The 17,822-nt window shown below is 45.3% G+C and overlaps 2 protein-coding genes across 2 annotated transcripts; one reads left to right on the top strand and one right to left on the bottom strand.

Annotated features, from left to right (window-relative positions):
• Window positions 1-8,314: 8,314 nt before the first annotated feature.
• Window positions 8,315-13,800, bottom strand: ACTL7A (actin like 7A; the record flags this gene model as incomplete). The annotated part of the gene is given in 4 exon segments (XM_079926573.1): window positions 8,315-9,616; window positions 9,620-9,726; window positions 12,688-12,756; window positions 13,791-13,800. Coding segments are annotated over 4 exon segments (1,488 nt in total).
• Window positions 13,801-15,458: 1,658 nt separating this feature from the next.
• Window positions 15,459-16,850, top strand: ACTL7B (actin like 7B; the record flags this gene model as incomplete). The annotated part of the gene is made up of 1 exon (XM_079926814.1): window positions 15,459-16,850. Exon 1 carries the CDS (start codon window positions 15,597-15,599, stop codon window positions 16,848-16,850), a length of 1,254 nt encoding a protein of 417 aa, XP_079782940.1. The 5' UTR covers window positions 15,459-15,596.
• Window positions 16,851-17,822: the final 972 nt, after the last annotated feature.

The following is a 17,822-nucleotide window of genomic DNA, read 5'->3' as shown; positions in this document are numbered from 1 at the left end:
AAGATGGAATTATGAAGTTGCCTGAAAAATGGCAGAAGGTAGTGGAACAAAAGAGTGCATACGTTGTTCAATAAAGTTCTTGGTGAAAATGAAAAATGTGTCTTTTATTTTTACTTAAAAACCGAAGGCAGTTTTTGGCCAACCCAATACTTAGGTTCTAGGTCCCAATTCTACTGCAAATGGTATCATGGCCTCTTATCAACAAGAGAAGACTTCAGTCCCTGTTCTTGGTTAGTATTTTTTTTTCACTCTAAATTATTCCATTACTAAGCAGAAGGAATATCTTTTTGTAAGTGTTGAGAAGGTTAGTAGTATTAGGAGAGAATGGGGGGTCACTACAATTTCCCTCAGTTCTAAGACTGTATCTTTATTAAAATCAGTTTAATGCCTTTAGTGTTGGGATCCTGGGTGGGGGTCTGGGAAATCCAATATGACATTCAATGTATAATTTAAAAAAATTGTTCTGACATGCACACTTGTCAGTGCAGTGGTATACACTCATGCGTACAGGCACATTACAGTTGAAGTTTGAGTCTAAACAGTCTAATTTGCATGTACGTTTTAAGGATTCATCTGAATCCTTTTTGACTATTGGCAGTTTTGCATTGTGTCTTGGGGACATTTTCATATTCCTTGCTTAAGAGCTGGAACCTTTTAGTCATCCTTAGGATTGACTATAATTTGAAAACAAATCCAAAGAAGATTAGCATTTCATCTGCATTTCCTATTGAATTATACCAAAAATGTTTTGTTTATTTGTCGGGGGGAGAGGATTCTCATCAATTAGGTTACATATTCCTCAACAAAGTTAAAAGCCCTAAAGGCTTTCTTTTGAAAGTTGGTTTAAAACTCTTTTTTTTTTTGGCCGCAGGGGATCTTAGTTCCCCCGACCAAGAACCTGGGCCCTGGCAGTGAAAGCGGAGTCCTAACCACTGGACCGCCAGGGAATTCCCTAAAAAACTTTTGAAAGATCAGTTTGGTGCCAGAGTATTCGGCCTTCATGTGGATCAGTCAAGCACAGCAACTTCTTTTCAGCTTTGAAAAGGTGGCAGTTTTTACGGCTGCTATTTGCATTTCTGGCATGTGAGAGGCAATGTTCTGAAATTTTTTCATTTAAATGCTACACTGTGGTAGCATTTTGATGACATTTGAAGTAGACTTTGTGGGAGCCATGTCACGTTTAAATTTCATGGCTTATGTTGCTACCAGGAAAAAATTAACCACCTTCCGTTCCAGCTAAGCTCATACATGCAGAGAGTTAACTGCTGTATCCCTAGATCCTCTTCTTCCTGGAGGCTGGCAAGCTGCCTTTGGTATCAGTCCCAAAACGTACACTTATTTCTGAGATGCTACAATTCATCTCAGGCCAGACGTTGTTTGGTAATTGTTTAGTTTGTAATGTGTCGAATCCAGTTGTGCTTTCTGTCCCGTTTTCCTCACTGCTGGCTTGATGCCGACCTTCAGGTCAAGTTCAGTCACACCTTTCTCTAGGCTGGTCTAGTTGGCTTTATCAAAGAGCATTTCCATTTCCCAGCTGAGCCTTAAAGACTTTAAAATTTTGAGGCTTCTCATTATCAGAGTATGTATTATCCGTGTCCCTGTGTAGGAACACTAGTGTAGATTGTTTAGGAAAGGAGAAGTTCTCATAATCCAAAAAGAGGCGGATGAGCTACTCACAAAATTAGTTCCTCTCAAATATTCCTCACCTGCCCCTTCCCAGCTAACAGTAGTAGTAGGGGATCAGAGACTTGATGGGGCATTTTCTGATTGTTTCATGTTAAGATGCAACATAGTACCATGCAGGTTGATTGCAAGTCTGCAAAAATGTAATCCATTTCATAAAATGGATTAACCTTTTACTAGAGTAGTGCTTAAATCATGGCCGAATTGGGCTTTTTATAATTGATAACAAAATTACTTCAAATGAGTATGATTTGACTATCAAAGGATTAAGAGAAGTCTTTGGAAAAACTGATAAAGCCCTCAAAATGTTTTTGTGAAATGACTCTCTCTGTGCTGTGAAATTCAAACATGGAAATGTGAAAGATGTCATGTCCTGCTGTCATACAGTTTGTCAGAATAATTTCTTCCCTGCCAATAAGTCAATACTTGGTATTTATTCTTAGTTAAGTCTAAGAATCAAATATAATTGTAGTTATGCCTAATTTTAAAAAATAAAATACACTATTTTCAGAACTTGTTTCTTTTTTAAAAACAGATAAGGGGTCATTGAAAAGTTGGTTACTATTTAACTTGAAATTATGGGGCTTGTTGACCCTGAATTTAAGTAAACTTTTCCAATATTGTTAAATAAGCAAAACCTCTTGTGGTCTTTTTGTCTATATACAATAGAATTTTGTTTCGGGGTGTAGAGAGTAGTAATTGTATGTGAAATTATAAAACTGTTATGATTAGTAGAGAAAATCTGGATGTACCGAAAAGTATAGCAAAGAAAATTAAGATTTAATAATTTCTAGTCATACGTGTGTATCATGCATGTGTATATGTATAATGAAAACCATGTTTTTAAAACATTTTATCTTGAGCATTTTTCTCACATTTTAAAATATTCTTGTAAAATAATTTTTCATGTCTGCATGGGTCATATATATAGGTGTACCCTGAATAATACTGAGAACGAATGCCTCTCTATATACATATTTTCTCATGCCTCTACTTCCTGTATATGATTTCTACTTAAGTAAGAGACTCCACAAATCTAACTGAAAGAGGGCCTGCGAGTTTTATCTAATGGTGACAAATTCCGCCCAACCATCGCCCACCTCTTCCAGTTATTTATTTATTTTTTAAGTAGGGACATTTTTATTGATCAGTGTGTTTTTAGAAATTTTTATTATAAGTATTTTCTGTCCATTAACTTTACTTACTGAATACACGCCAGCACTTTTTTTTACTCTTATAATTGAGGTAAATTTGACATACAGTGAAATGTACAGCTCTTTTGTGCATGGTTTGGTGAAATTTAATACATGCATACGGCCTCGTACCCACAACTACCACCCCCTCCCATTTGAAATACAGAACATTCTTCCACTTTGAATCACTCAGTGGGCATTTGTTTTCTTCAACCCTCCCAGATGGCTAAAGTTGAAGTGGAATTCCTCTTCTTGGGGCAGGGTCTCCAGGCTGTGTTTGCTCTGACTGGGAGGTTGTTAGGGTCACGGAAACATTAACTCTGGTTCTGATGGTCGTGTTGTGGGTACAAAGCCCCGTCGCCTAGTGTTAGCTTAGAGTTACTGTCTCAGCTCCCACCAATATGAAAGAGTGTGTCTGTCACATTTTCTCTTTCCTTTCAGGTACTGAGCTTTTTATACCACCAAAGATCAACAAAAGAACCCAGTGGAAACTGAGCCTTCTAGAGTGACTCTGGCCCCAGTTAGGAGGGCTCTGGCAGAGAAGGCTGTTTTCCTTCCACTCCTCACTCCTCGAGGCCTGGCTGCTGGGAACTGGGGAGAGTAAGACCATCTACCTTAACATTACGGAGAGCTGCTCTGTGCAGCTGACCTCAGCAGACGCCAGTTCTATTTTATTTTGCATATAATCTTAATCATTAGCAAGACTTTAAGCTTTAACCCATATGGCATCATTTTGTAAAAACTACTGTTCTTCTACTTAGTGCTGATTGAGAGCATATTTCTGGTATTTATGGTAATCAGGACATTGGGTTTCATTCCCAGCTACAGGTGTGAATCATATTGGGACCGTAAGTAGACAAATCACAGAATTGACTTGTGCCTCAGTTAATTGGGAATGTTTTGTGGCTGCTACCTCGAAAGTGTGAAGAAAAGTAAAATAATGTTTTTAAATTGTTTTATGTTCCTTGAGGAAAGCTTTATATATAAACAACATGGCTATTAGTGCTCCCAACATTTGGTCAAATTTAATCATTTAAATGACTTCACCTTGAACTAAAGCAGAATGAAAAGTGAAATCTATCCTTTGATATTCTAAGCTTTCCTAGGCTGACAGCGGTTATTTTGTAATATCTTGCCAGGTCATGTGCTTCCAGTTATAACTGGTTTGAGCCTCCTATCACTACAGTGTCCATATGGACTATTTTTATTGCCTGTGACTGTTCTGCTAGAGTTAGCAGTGTTAGAGCTGGAACAGATTAGAATTTCTGAAACAGTATTGCGTACATTTGGGATGGTGAGCAGTGTGCATCATAGGCATGAACAGTAGTAAGTTACTCCTTTTTCTCCAAATGTTGCTTCTTTTAACATAATGTTTTCGTCAGTATCTGGGCCATTTCATTTATTTTTCTTTATGGTGCTTAACTGACCTCTGTCTTTTAGTTATTTTCTTTGAAGGAAATGAGAATGTTCTCTCTTTTTAGTAAGTCTAGAAAAAGCTCAGTTTGTTTTGACAACAGTTTTGTGGCTGACTCTTGGGTAAGGTTAACAATCTCTTTCATGCTTTTAATACCGGAAACAGACCTTTATTACTCTACGTAAACTAACAGGAAGTCAGAGTATAGGTATACCCAGAATTGTGTAACTAAAGAAGGTTTTCCCTAATATAGCAAAATGTAAACTATAGAATCTAGGTGTGTTCACTGTATAATTCAACTTTTCTGTGTGTCTGAAAAATTTCTCAAAATAATAGAAAAAGAAGAAGGTCTATAATTAAGTGCCCAACACTGAAAGGCTGCAAGTGCTTTGTGACTACTCTTTGGTGTGGATTAATGAACATGGTTACTTATATGACATTTTAATATATTATAGTGCTCTTGCTATGGATAATAGTAAAGGGACTCTCTCTATCCTCTGAGCAAGATGGAGTTTTATTCATTTGGAGAAGTAGCAGGTGGGAGCAGACCTTCCAAATTGAAGGCAAAGTCAAGGGCGAATTTATGGGGGAAAATGCTGTGTATGGGCAAAGGAGAAACTCCTGAGAGTGATGAATGCTTAATTTGGGGGAAAGATTCTGTCATCTTCTAGAGAAGAGTATATAACTCTTCCCCCAAATTTGGGATCTTCCCCAATTCATGTTGCAAGAAGCTAAAAGCCTCAGTTACTTTGTTCGTTCCATGGAATCAGCTTTGCTCAGATGCTCCAGACATCAAGAGGAAATTTGCAGAGGATTGTCTCCTGTAATCAAAGTGTATTTTACATTTAGACTTTTTAAAAAACTGAGGCAGGAGCTAATGGTTTTATTATGCCTTTATGAATATAGCTTGGTGTTATTTCTTAGCACTGCTGCATATTTTAAAATAAATTTATTTTCACATATACCTACATATATATACACATATATTTATGTGTGTATATACATACATGTGCACACATCTGAGGGATTTTTCATAGCCACAATTGAAGAGGATGTTTTTAAAAATAAATAAAACTGACGATTCTTAGTAATTTAAGGTGACTACAATTTTGGGAAGCGGAATTAGCTTTTTTTCCTCCTCCCGTGCCGGCCCATAACCTGCTTTGCTTCAGTAGAAGCACCACCTGGACAAGTCCTTGGGAGTCTTTGGCTGTCCTTCCTTGTCTGTCATATTTAGTAGCAACTGAGTTGAGGATGAACATCTTAGAAGCTAGGTAACCATAAATGTCTGAGATCTGTAGACAAGCCAAAGTTAATATGGTGATGTTTGGCAGCCCTGAAGGCCTGCTCTTGATTCCTATTTTCTCTGTGCTCCCTAAGCCCTTGCCTATGCCTCATGCTTACACTAGGCTGTTCCACCGTTACTCTTACTAGCTTTGAAGTCCCAGGAACTTCAAGACCAACAGATGTCCTCTTGGTATAGAGAAAGGACAAAATCACGGGTCCACTCATCTTAGTGTCCTTGAACAAAGTCATGGAATCTCACTGAGTCTTGCTTTTCTACAACCTTGTGTGCCCACCCAGGCTAACCTGGGTTTCTCAGCCTCGGCACTGTTGATATTTTGGGTTACGTCATTCTTTGCTGTCCTGTGCCTATAGGATGTATAGCAGTATCTCTGGCCTCTACACATTTGATGCCAGTGCTATGTACCCTCTACTCCTGTTATGATAATCACCAATATCTTTAGACATTGCCAAATGTCCCTTGGGGTTCAAAATTGTCCTCAGTTGAGAACCACTGGGCTAAGATGACGTCCAAATACTTAGTAAAAACTATTCATGTTTTTTTATGTGTGAGGAGGATTCTGTTTTTCTGCAAGTGTGATTTATACGGATCAAGTGAGAGAATTCATAAAAGTGCTTTGAATGAGATGACACAGTTGTTTAACCTTATATTGGTATTTTTCATTTTAAAATGCAGTATAGCATTTGGTCCTAGGATGGCCTGGGAGTTCCCATCCTCTAGAACCACGTCCCATGCCTCCCCTTCATCAAGACCCTAACCTTTTGGGGGGTAATTGACTGGGGGTTCATAGACCCTTAAGGGATCTAAGATAGAGTATTTCTGTAATCCTATGTATTTTATTTGATGCAGTTAAAAATATTATTCTATTATTCTGAGGGGTCCATAGGTTTACCACCCTGCCAAAGAGATCCAAAGGTTAAGAATTAACCAAACTTCAACCTGCCCATCAGTGAATGTTCATAGAGTGTTGACAGTAGTGGTTTGGGCAGAAACTGAGGTGAACAAGGCATACCTCTCTCAAGTCAATGTACCCAGCTCCTAGCTGATTCCCTGATCCTCCAGGGTAAGGCTTAGTCCTTGCTGACTAAGCCCTTCTGTGGCTATTTCTGCTTCTCTACTCTAGCTTGCTAGTGCCAGCCAGCTGTGCTTACTTACCAGGTCTCCAGGGTGGGGCATTTAGGTCTTTCAAGGCTGTCTAGGCAAACCTGGAGGCTAGGAGAGTGGTTCTGTAGGGCTTCTCCCTGGGAACGGTAGAGATGCCATCACTCTCCTATGAGTGATTGAATGTGTGTGTCTTCGGGTGTATGTGTGGCTCAGGATCATCGTATGGCATTTGGGCTCCTTTATAAGAGGTAGAATTCTACAAGCTAATACTAGCTAACAACCCTTGTGATCACCTCCTGGAGGCCACACACTCATATTCAGACGTTTACCTCTGATATTTGCATCAGCTGTGTGAGGTAGGCATTTGAATTCAATTTTACAGGTGAGCAGACTCAGGTCACACAGCTAGTTGGAAGCAAAACAGTTTCAAATTGCAGAATCTAAAGCCCACGTTCTTTCCACTATTTTATGCTGCCTGCCAGTGTTGGAGACAGGGCAGAGAATGTACTGGGGACTGTTCTAAAAAACTGAAGGTCCAATTATAAACTGCCCCACAGGAATATCACAGAACATGCTGGGCTCTGGAAGGGCTTCCTGGACCACGAGGATCTTTACGTTCCTTCAGTTCCTTAGTTGGGTTAGAATGACCAGCATGGACCAGCCTCCCACAGACCCACACTGCAGAACTGGCAGCCTTTATCCTGCGCCGTTCCAGACTCCAGTTGTATACCCTGCAGGTTGATGGAGAATCCAGTCTGGTTGGAGATGAGCATCTGCCGCTTGAAGTGTCTGGAGAATGGCTGTGGGTTGCATCCTCATGACCTTAGTGCTGATAACCCAAGATACATCTGCCCCCAGTTTTTTAAAGGGGGAAATCTATATAGCACCCATTCCCTGAAGAGTTTTTCCCTTAAGATACACATATCTTGCTCATAATACACCAGGTTTCAGCAGCCAATCACCATGATGGGTTGGTAAGAACTGGTATTGAGACATAAACAACTATTGGAACTAAAAGAAAGTACAGTTAAACCAGGCATCAGACATCTGCGTCAGCTCTTTCCAAGCCTTCAGAGTCACTGACCAACGGTGAAATGCACTCTGCTGCTTTGTGGGCGACTGAACCATTACAGCATACTTCCTGTTGGTGTTTATTGAAAGGGACCTTCTTATAGGCCACAACAGCATTTACTGTATCTATCTAATCTATGTTTATCCCACTCTCCCTTCCAAGCAGAGTTTAACAATACTGTAGTACCTAAAGTGGGGAATATACAAAATAAGGGACAGAATAATTTTAGAGGTAGTTTCTCCCCCAAATACTTAAGCAATCAACCTATAAAGCACATCTTTTTGGTCCATGATCATTCCCCCCTTCTCCCCCATCCCTCCCCCCGCTGTTGTTTTGGCAAATGGACATTTTAAGGCAGATGCTGCATGCGTGAAGTTCTCATTGCGTGAGGAAATAGAGAAACACACTGTGGAGGGAAACGTGAGGATTGTTTAATACTGCGGGAGTGAAACGGCTGGCTCAGCTCTCTCTGTATGGGACGGGTGCTCACCCAGCAAAGCTGATGATGCATGGCCACCACAGAGACCATGCTTCATCGGAGTTCAGAAGCACCTTCTGTAGAGGAAGAAAGGCCCGTGCTCCTCGTACTCAAAGCGGTGGACCCACAGTGGTTGGAAGCTCTGAAGCGATGCTAGGATGGAGCCACCCGTCCACACCGCAGTGTCTCTTTCGGGCAACACGTTTACCTGGGGGGTGTCATTAGGACACATGCTGTTCAGCTCCTTCTGCAGACGGTTAGGGAAACCACTGAGCATGCTGCTCCCCCCACAGAGTAGGATATTCCCCATGAGGTCTCGTTTGAGGGCGATGTCACACTTGTTAAGGCAGGACACTGTCTGGGTGTGGAGGCCCAGCTGCATGGACTTGATCAGAGAAGGCTTGAAGAACATTTCTGAGCAGAGGAACCTTTCCTGGCGCAGGTATATCTCCTGCCCATCCGGCAGGGTGTACTGGATCGTATGCTCAGTAGCTGGGACTTTCTTCTCTTCAGTGGGGTCCAGGGCCACAAAGCAGCATTTCTTCTTGATGTCCTCCACAATGCCCAGCTGGTCCTCAGTGAAGTGTTTCCCCGAATTGTTCATCAGGCCCATCAAGTAGGTTGTCAGGTCAGAACCCGCATAGTCCAGCCGTCCAGTGATGCTGGGCAAAGGATAGCCCTCGTAGATGGGAACTACGTAGGACACACCGTGGCCGACCTCCACAACCAGGCCGGAGGTCCTTCCGTAGGAGTACATGGACAGGCGGGACTGGTAGGCGATATGCATTGCGGGAGTTTTGAAGGTCTCAAACAGCATTTCAGCATACTTCTCTCTATTGGTGTGTGGGCTCAGGGGTGGGTCTGAAACCAAGACCGCGTGCTTCTCTGGGGCAATCTTCATCTCTTGACGGAAGAGATAGTCCCAGATATCCTGCACTGTATCCCAGTCCACGATGATGCCATGTCGCAGAGGATTAATTAGCTTGAGACGAACCTCTGGGTTGACAAGCTCCTGCCCCACGAATGTCTCCTTGCGATTGTCCCCGGTTTTGGCCGTCTCCATGTAGGGTTTGCCCACTGTGGATGAGATCACGTGGGTGGGCTTTGGCAGCCCGGCAAAGCCACATTTACAGTAGCCCGTGCCAAGGTCCACGACCACTGCTTTGGTCGACTCTAGCTTGGACTTATTATTGACCACAGGTGATTTCGTAGGTTCTTCCGGCTCTGAATGGTTACGGCGAACCCGCACTGCCCGCTTCGCTGGGCCGTCCTTTAAGGAGGCAGTCTGGAGGACCTGTGTCTGCAGGGAGGCCTGTTCACCCATTCTCTCGGAAGGCCCAGCCCCTATGATTGCCGCCTGTGGAGCCTACATGCTCTCAAGAGCTATTTTGCTCTCAGAAATTTCCTCAATCCCACTGGCCTCAAGGCCTGAAAGGCTTAGAGGGCAACTTGAGAATTTCCCCAGTGATGACATCACTGATTATGACATAATCCAGTGTCCCAGGGCTTTCAGGCTTACTGGGAACCTTTGTCCTGTGTTAGGGTGGATTTGAAAGCGTTTTTAAAGTGACTTACTTTTTTCTAAATTTTTTAATAAACGAGGTTTATCCAATCAATTAATATTTATTGAGTGCTTGCTATGTGCAAGGCAGGCAGCCGTGAAAAAGAAAGGCAAAAATCTCTGCCCTTGTAGAGTTTACATTCTAGTCAGTGGGGATTGGGGAGAGACAGACAATAACCAAAATAAATATATGTTAGAAGATGTTAATGGCAAAAGAGAAAAGCAAAGCAGGGAAAGCTTGGGGGAGGGTGGCTGTGTTCATGTGCCATGTATTTTTCTCCCTGAGATGGTGACACTTGAGTGAGGACCTGAAGGAGGTGAGGGAGAGTGCCACGTGTATGTCGGGGAGCAGCAGGTGCAGACGACTGTGGGTTAGAGCAGGGTCTGCAAACTCAGGCCTGCAGCCTGTTTTTTTTTGTTTTTTTGTGGTACGCGGGCCTCTCACTGTTGTGGCCTCTCCCGTTGCGGAGCACAGGCTCCGGACGCGCAGGCTCAGCGGCCATGGCTCACGGGCCCAGCCACTCCGCGGCATGTGGGATCTTCCCGGACCGGGGCACGAACCCGTGTCCCCTGCATTGGAGGCGGACTCTCAACCACTGCGGCACCAGGGAAGCCCTGCAGCCTGTTTTCTAAATAAAGTTTTATTGGATCACAGCCATGCTCATTCGTTTATGTATTGTCTATATCTGCTTTTATGCTACAAGCTCAGAGTTGAGTCATTGCAATAAGTACTGTATGGCCTAAAAAGCTGAAAATGACTATCTGGCCCTTTACAGAAAAGGTTTGCTGCTTCCCAAGTCAGAGGATTCCAAGAAGACCAGTGTGGCTGCAGTGGAGAGAGCAAGGAAAAGTAGAGATGGGAGAAGGGGTCGGGGAGGGAGAGCAGCTCAGGTTAGGCCTCATAGGCCATTAATAGGACTTTGGCTCTAACTCTGTGTGAGGTCAGAAAGCACTAGAGAATTTTGATCAGATAGTTGACACCATCTGATTTAGATTTTAGCAGGACCAATGGCTGCTATGGTGAACATGCCAAGCACCTCTGTCCCACTTATTTCTTAGGGCAACCTGCAGAGGAATTATTTTTGGACACATATTTGCACACATACTCCTCCTTTGTCCAGGTCATTGGGTTGACAATGAAATTAGACCCTACAGTCCCACTGATGAGAACACTGAGGCTCTTGGGTACATAGCCCACCCAAGGATATCCAGCCAGCAGTGCCAAGTTCTGCTGACTGCGACTTCTTCCCAGAGGTGTCCCTTGATGCGACCCAACATGTGTCTCTGAGGCTGCTTGGCCACTGTATCACATGCCATCTCTGAAGCTGGGCTTGTTGGTGCTGACACCCGCTGCTCTCAAAGTGCCCAGGATCCATCCTTATGTTATGCAGCACCGTGCTCTTATTAAAGAGGCAGTCACTACAATGGTGGGCTTTCTCCTTTAAGGAAGTTACTGGGGATGCTCTTTACTCCTTTTGGGATATGAGAGAAGAAAAGGACCAAGTCCAGTTTCATGAGCCTTGTGACTATGTGATAGGGGCAGCTTCTTGGTTCAATGGGTAGAGGAGGAGATGGTATTGAATTTTGAAAGAAGAATAAGAAAGTACTTTTCTCTATGCCTGGCTGCCTGAGAAATAGCTTATTTACCTCTGCTTTTCAGGGGTTTGCATGGCCAACTTGGATTGTCTGACTTTATTTCAAGAGAACTTGTATGACAACCAAAGGTGTATTTAGTTTAGAATCATCCATTTTCTTTCTCCTCAACCCACCTCTTGATTTCTGAGAAATATGCAGCTGCTTGGTACATTTTTACTGCCCTGGAGTCCTGTAAGAGCCTATATTAGTTTCGTATTGAGACAGTAACAAATTACCACAAATTTAATGGCTTAAAACACAAATTTATTATCCTGCAATTCTGGAGGTTAGAAGCCCACAGTCAGTCTTAGTGGGCTAAAATCAAGGTCTCAGCAGGGTCTCGTTCCTTCTGGAGGCTCTAAGGGATAATCCTTTTCCAGCCCTTAGGTGCTGCCTACCTTCCTTGGCTTGTGGCCCCTTCCTTCATCTTCAAAGACCTCTCAGACTTCTGCTTCCATTGTCATATCTCCTTATCTGAACTTGACCCTCCTGTCTCCCTCTTCTTAAGAGACTTCTGATTACTTTGGGCCCACCTGGATAATCGAGGGTTGTTAATCTCCCCATTGCAAACTTCTTAGCTCACATCTGCAAAGTTCCTTTTACCATGAAAGGTAACATAATCACAGGTTCCAGGAATTCAGATGTGGATATCTTTGGGGAACCATTATTCACACTCTGTCACTCAACCTGTGCATACCACTTCACTAAGACACTCAGAGCCTGACATGCTCTGTTTCACAGGCTCCTCCCCCACTGCCCATGCTTGCTGTCCTTGGCGCTTTCTATCATAGGTGGGAGAGGTGCTGTGCTAGCTTAAGGCCAATTGCTCCATCTAGCCTGTAACGTCCATGGGCACAGGGACTCTCAGGGTCCATCCCCACATCCTTCAGGCTAAAGCCAATTGTCACATTTCACTCCTTTTACTTCACCTCTCAGGATTTTGCATACTTGGATGCTGTCTCCTAATGGAAACCCTTTTCCCCTTAGCTTTCACGTCACCCTTTGTGACCCTTCTCTCTGGGTCAGCACACGGTGATATCAATGATGGAAGGATATAGAGACTGTTGGCACACTGCACCCAAAACCTCCACTGCCTGGCACCCACAACACTGCACACCTGTCACCAGCTATTTAAGGCATATGTGGGCTCCTGGGGGTCTCTGGTGAGGTCCCTCTAGGTAGAGACACTCTATTTTGCTCATGCTTTCTTAGGCTGTATTTTCTCATGGGATAACACCTACTTTTGCTCCTCTGGCCCAAGACCAAAAATACCATGAGATCCTTCTTGAAAGCAACGCTGAGGCTCTCCCCTAACGTGGAAAAAGAAAACATGAAAAAATTAGACCAAGAAACACATTTCTCCCTGAGGTGGTATTCTTGCTCCTAGCTTTGTTTTTTGGGACACCACCCACCCTTGACCTTCGGAGGAAAGGTGAACCAGACCCTGTAATTTTAGCAGCTAAGGAGGGAAGAAAGAGAATCTAGTAAGGAAAAGGCCAAAGTACGTTTCTTTTCACGAACGCAGATTCCTAGATCCCACCCCCACTTTACTGAATCTGCATGTTTCGAGCCTAAGACTGTTGAGACCTAGGAATCCAACTCTTCAATATGTTGACCTTTGGGAATCTCTGAGTCAAGCTCCCAGCAAAGAAAAAAATTCCTTGTTAAACAGACATGAGCCTCATTCCCAAAGCTCAGCCCTCAGTGTGATAACCCCAATATTAAGACTAACCAGTTTCCTTGAGGTGGAAGGGAAAGGAGCTGTCTTCAGAAGGTGGAGATACTCTACTGAGGACTAAATCTAGATCATTTCTCTTTCCCGAGCTCCATAATCCACAGCCTAGTGGCCTCTGGACATCTCTAAGTCAGCACGCCCCAAATGGAACTCATTGCCTTCCCCTGTATAACCGCTCTTGCCCCTGTATCCTCTGTCTATATATGAGGAGCCCTACCATCCACCTAGATGCTCAAGCCTGAAACCTGGAGGCAGCGGATAGGGATCAATCTGATGAGGGGATATAGCACTATCAAAATCAGGTTCGACTAACATCTTGAGTAGTTTGCCCAAGCTCATACAGATTATAATAATGGAGCTAGATTTGAACTCGGGTCTTCTGAGTCCAGTTCCTTACTCCTCTTTCTATTCTGTACTGTCTTCCCATAAGGAGTGGAAGAAGAGGAGGCTTAGGGGGTCCACGTGCATTGCCTTTAAATAGCCTAAGTGTTGTCACATGGAAGAATTAGCTTGCCTTGCACAACGTCAAAAGTAGACCCAAGACCAATTAATGGTTTCTTCAGAGAGGTACAGATATCAATCCAATGTGAGGAAAAGTTTGTCCCTCACAGCTGTCCATGCCAGATCAAGTGTCTAATCCTCAGGTTCTGTGACTTTGAGATCCCACCAGTGGAACTTGGTGGTGCTCATAACTGAAATCCTTATAAAGTTGTTTCCCACATAATCCAGTTCCCTAGTGCCATGTTCCAAAAAACAATTCAGCAAACAGAAATTCCCATGAGTTCTTTATTAACATTCTTATATGTTCCACAGCAGTATTTCTTATGTCTTAAAAATCCCTCTTTTCTTTCTTATCAATGTCACCTAATCCTTCAACTACTTCTGCTCTTATTAAGTTTCCCAGAAAACTTCCTTAGCCCCAGTTGTTTCTCTTCCCCTTTTCCTCCTGTTTCTTTACCGAAGCCCTAATCTGTCTTTTGTTTTAGAGGGGGGACAGTTTGGCACAGAGGACCCTATGGGAACCTAGTGAATTTGTTTGTTCTGTATGACAGGCCATCTTTGCTTGGGCAGAGGAAAGGGATTCATCCTTCCCTCTTCCTCACTCCCCACATCTAATCTTCTAATGTAAATGCAATGCTTCGGGCTAGACATGTCACAGGAGCCTATGAGAAAGGGTCTCAAATGCTAGACTAGAAGCTTGGATTGAATTGAGGACAGTTGAGAACCAACCAATTAGATTAGGTTCTACTTTCTGAATTTCTTTAGAACCTGTCCCTTCCTTTTTTCCACACTATCACAGCCCTAGCTTAGGCCACCTTCAAGTTTTACAAAAATTTCTTCAACATCCTCCTTTTAGATCTCAGAGTCTTGTCCCTCCATATTACAGCTAAACATGAATCTTTCTAAGATTTTGTCCTGGAAACCAAATCTGACCACTCCCCACTTAAAGGCTTCATTGGCTCCCCAGCTGTGGTCAGTTTAATCTAAGCCTTTACCTCTAGAATTTGGGGTCCGCCCTAGTTGCCCCCATGACTGCCGTAACCTGATGTATTTTTCCAAACACCTTAACTACTGGAAGCTCCCCACCATGCCTCCCTCTGAGTGTCTGATCAGGCTGTGCTCTCTGCTTGGGATGGCTTTCCCTCCTCTTAGCTACCTGACAAGTATCCACTTATCTTTCAGTACTCTACATAGGCAGCACCTCTCTGGAGAAGCTTCTGACTCCCTCCCTCCTTTGTGCACCTCTGTTCTCCCAATAGACGTCCACCTGCAAACTCCTCTGCATCCATTCATCTTCTTCCCAACTAGACTGGGCACTGCTTGTGGCCAGGTTTCTATCATCAGGGCCTACACACTCTTCAAGGTGACCTGGTACATTGGATTTGGAGGAACTTGGGTTAAAGTACAAACACTCCAAGAGCTGTTTGCTCTTGGGCAAGTCATTTGCATTCTGAGCCTTGATTTCCTTAGCTCTGTCTACCTGCCAAGATGCTGTGAAGTGTCACGTGAGGTGCCTGCTACAGTGTTTGGCTTACTGTAGGGGCTCAAATATTTATCACCCTCTTGGCCAAGAAGCTGAGGAGGAAGAGGTGTTCAGCTAGTGAACGGGGGATTAGGAGTGAGGATATAAGGGGAGGGAGAAGAAACCTCTGAGACCCAAGTGTGGTTGGATTTCTAAAACTGTGCTGGCCACCTGCTCCGTCTGGGAGCAAAGTCGCGTTAGGCCGATGGGGGTGGGGCTGATAGGTCAAGGGCCTGCCAAGGCCAAGCCCTCCCTGGGCTGCTGGAATGGACCAGCCCATGGTGACATCACAATCCTGAGGAGTTGCCAAGGCACTGCTGGAGGTGGACCCTCTTATTTCTCCCCATGGAGCTCTAGGATGTGGATGTGAGAAAGGTGAGCAAGGAAGGCAAATGGCGACGAGGAACAGCCCTAGCCCCAAGCCCATAGGCACGGCTCAGGGGGACCCTGGAGAGGCAGGCATGCTGCCAGGTCCTGAGGCTGGCAGCCGGGACACAAGTTCATCCACTCAGCTGAAGATGAAGCCCAAGAAGGTGCATAAGATCAAGGCACTCATCATTGACCTGGGCTCCCAGTACTGTAAGTGTGGCTATGCGGGTGAGCCGAGGCCCACCTACTTCATCTCCTCCACTGTGGGCAAGCGCTGCTCGGAGGCGGCTGATGCTGGTGACACCTGCAAGGAGGTCTACGTGGGCCACGAGCTGCTCAACATGGAGGCGCCTCTGAAGCTGATTAACCCGCTAAAACACGGCATTGTGGTGGACTGGGACTGCGTCCAGAACATCTGGGAGTACATCTTCCACACAGCCATGAAGATCTTCCCCGAGGAGCATGCCGTGCTGGTCTCCGACCCCCCACTCAGCCCCACCAGCAACCGCGAGAAGTATGCAGAGCTCATGTTCGAGACCTTTGGCATCCCTGCCATGCATGTGACCTCCCAGTCGTTGCTGTCCATCTACTCCTATGGCAAGACCTCCGGGCTGGTGGTGGAGAGTGGGCACGGCGTCTCACACGTGGTGCCCATCTCCGAGGGCAACGTGCTACCAGGCCTGACGAGGCGTGCCGACTATGCCGGCAGCAACCTCACTAGCTACCTGCTGCAGCTGCTCAACGCCGCCGGCCACAAGTTCACGGACGACCACCTGCACATCATCGAGCACATCAAGAAGAAGTGCTGCTACTCGGCACTCAAGCCAGAGGAGGAGCTTGGCCTGTGCCTGGAGGATCTGCGTGTGGACTATGAGCTCCCCGACGGCAAGCTCATCACCATCGGCCAGGAGCGCTTTCAGTGCGCCGAGATGCTCTTCAAGCCCACCTTGGTGGGCAGCGACCAGCCTGGTCTCCCCGAGCTCACGGCCGCCTGCCTGAACCACTGCCAGGAGGCGGGCTTCAAGGAGGAGATGGCAGCCAACGTGCTGCTGTGTGGCGGCTGCACCATGCTGGATGGCTTCCCAGAGCGCTTCCAGAGGGAGCTGAGCCTCCTCTGCCCCGGGGACAGCCCCACAGTGGCTGCTGCTCCCGAGAGGAAGACCTCCGTGTGGACTGGCGGCTCCATCCTGGCCTCCCTGCAGGCCTTCCAGCAGCTTTGGGTCAGCAAGGAAGAGTTCGAGGAGCGGGGCAGTGAAGCCATCTACAGCAAGTGCTGAGCAGTGGTGTCCCTACGGTCCAGGCCCATGGGCAGGCAGCCACAGACCGCTCTGTACACATTTACAGAATTTCACATAAAATTTTAAGATGCAATGGCTCTTGTCTGGTCTGGATTTCTTGCTCTAGTGTGATAGCAGAAGGTGGTGGGGAGTTGGGTTTAGGCATATTAGCACCTTCTGCTCTGCTGGGTCGGGAGCAGCAGGGGGCTGGGGGAGGGTCACTGGCCCCTCCCCCTCCGCTCTCCCCATGAGGGCAACATCATCATAGAGCCCAGAATGTGGCTTCCTGTTCTATTAGCTCTTCAAGGTTCAAAATCCAATCCAACAGACACTCAGACTGCTTGCTCACCCATGGACCAAGGGGGAAACAAAAGCTCAGATTAAGGGACTAGCTTGGGTCACATAGTTAAGTGGTGGGTGGGAGACTCACAACTAAGTGTCTGATTTCCATCTCCTGTTTCTGCCCCTGATGGTCACCTGCCCGTAGCTTTGTCACTGCTTGACTGCCTCACTAACCAACCCTCACCGCCTGCCCCCTTCAAAGGAACAGCCCATGGGTGTCTCCTGAGTGGGAGGGGCCATTTCTACCCATCGGTGGCCCTCTCCCTTTAGACACCTGCCAAAGTTGCAGCTATTTTTAGAGTCACAAAAAGCCACTGAATCTGGAGGCTGTTAGAGAAACCAGAGGCCATTTAGAAATCATGTGGTTCTCTCCCTCCTGTAGAGTTGGGGAAACTGAGGACCAGGATGGAGGGGGCCATGTCAGTGGTTAAGCCTAGGTTTCCTGACCCAGGTCATGCTTATTTCTAGAAGGGCAAACATGGTTACTTCAGTTTGGAATGCTATAGCAAAATACCACAGATGGGGGGGCTTATAAACAACAAATCTATTTCTTACAGTTCCGGAGGCTGGAGGCCAAGATCAGGGTGCCAGCATGGCCAGGCTCTGGTGAAGGCCTTCTTCCGGGTTACA

The sequence above is a fragment of the Stenella coeruleoalba genome (genome assembly GCF_951394435.1).
Source record: "Stenella coeruleoalba genome assembly, chromosome: 7".
Taxonomy (NCBI): Eukaryota; Metazoa; Chordata; class Mammalia; order Artiodactyla; family Delphinidae; genus Stenella; species Stenella coeruleoalba.
This window is presented reverse-complemented; position numbering and strand designations above follow the sequence as displayed.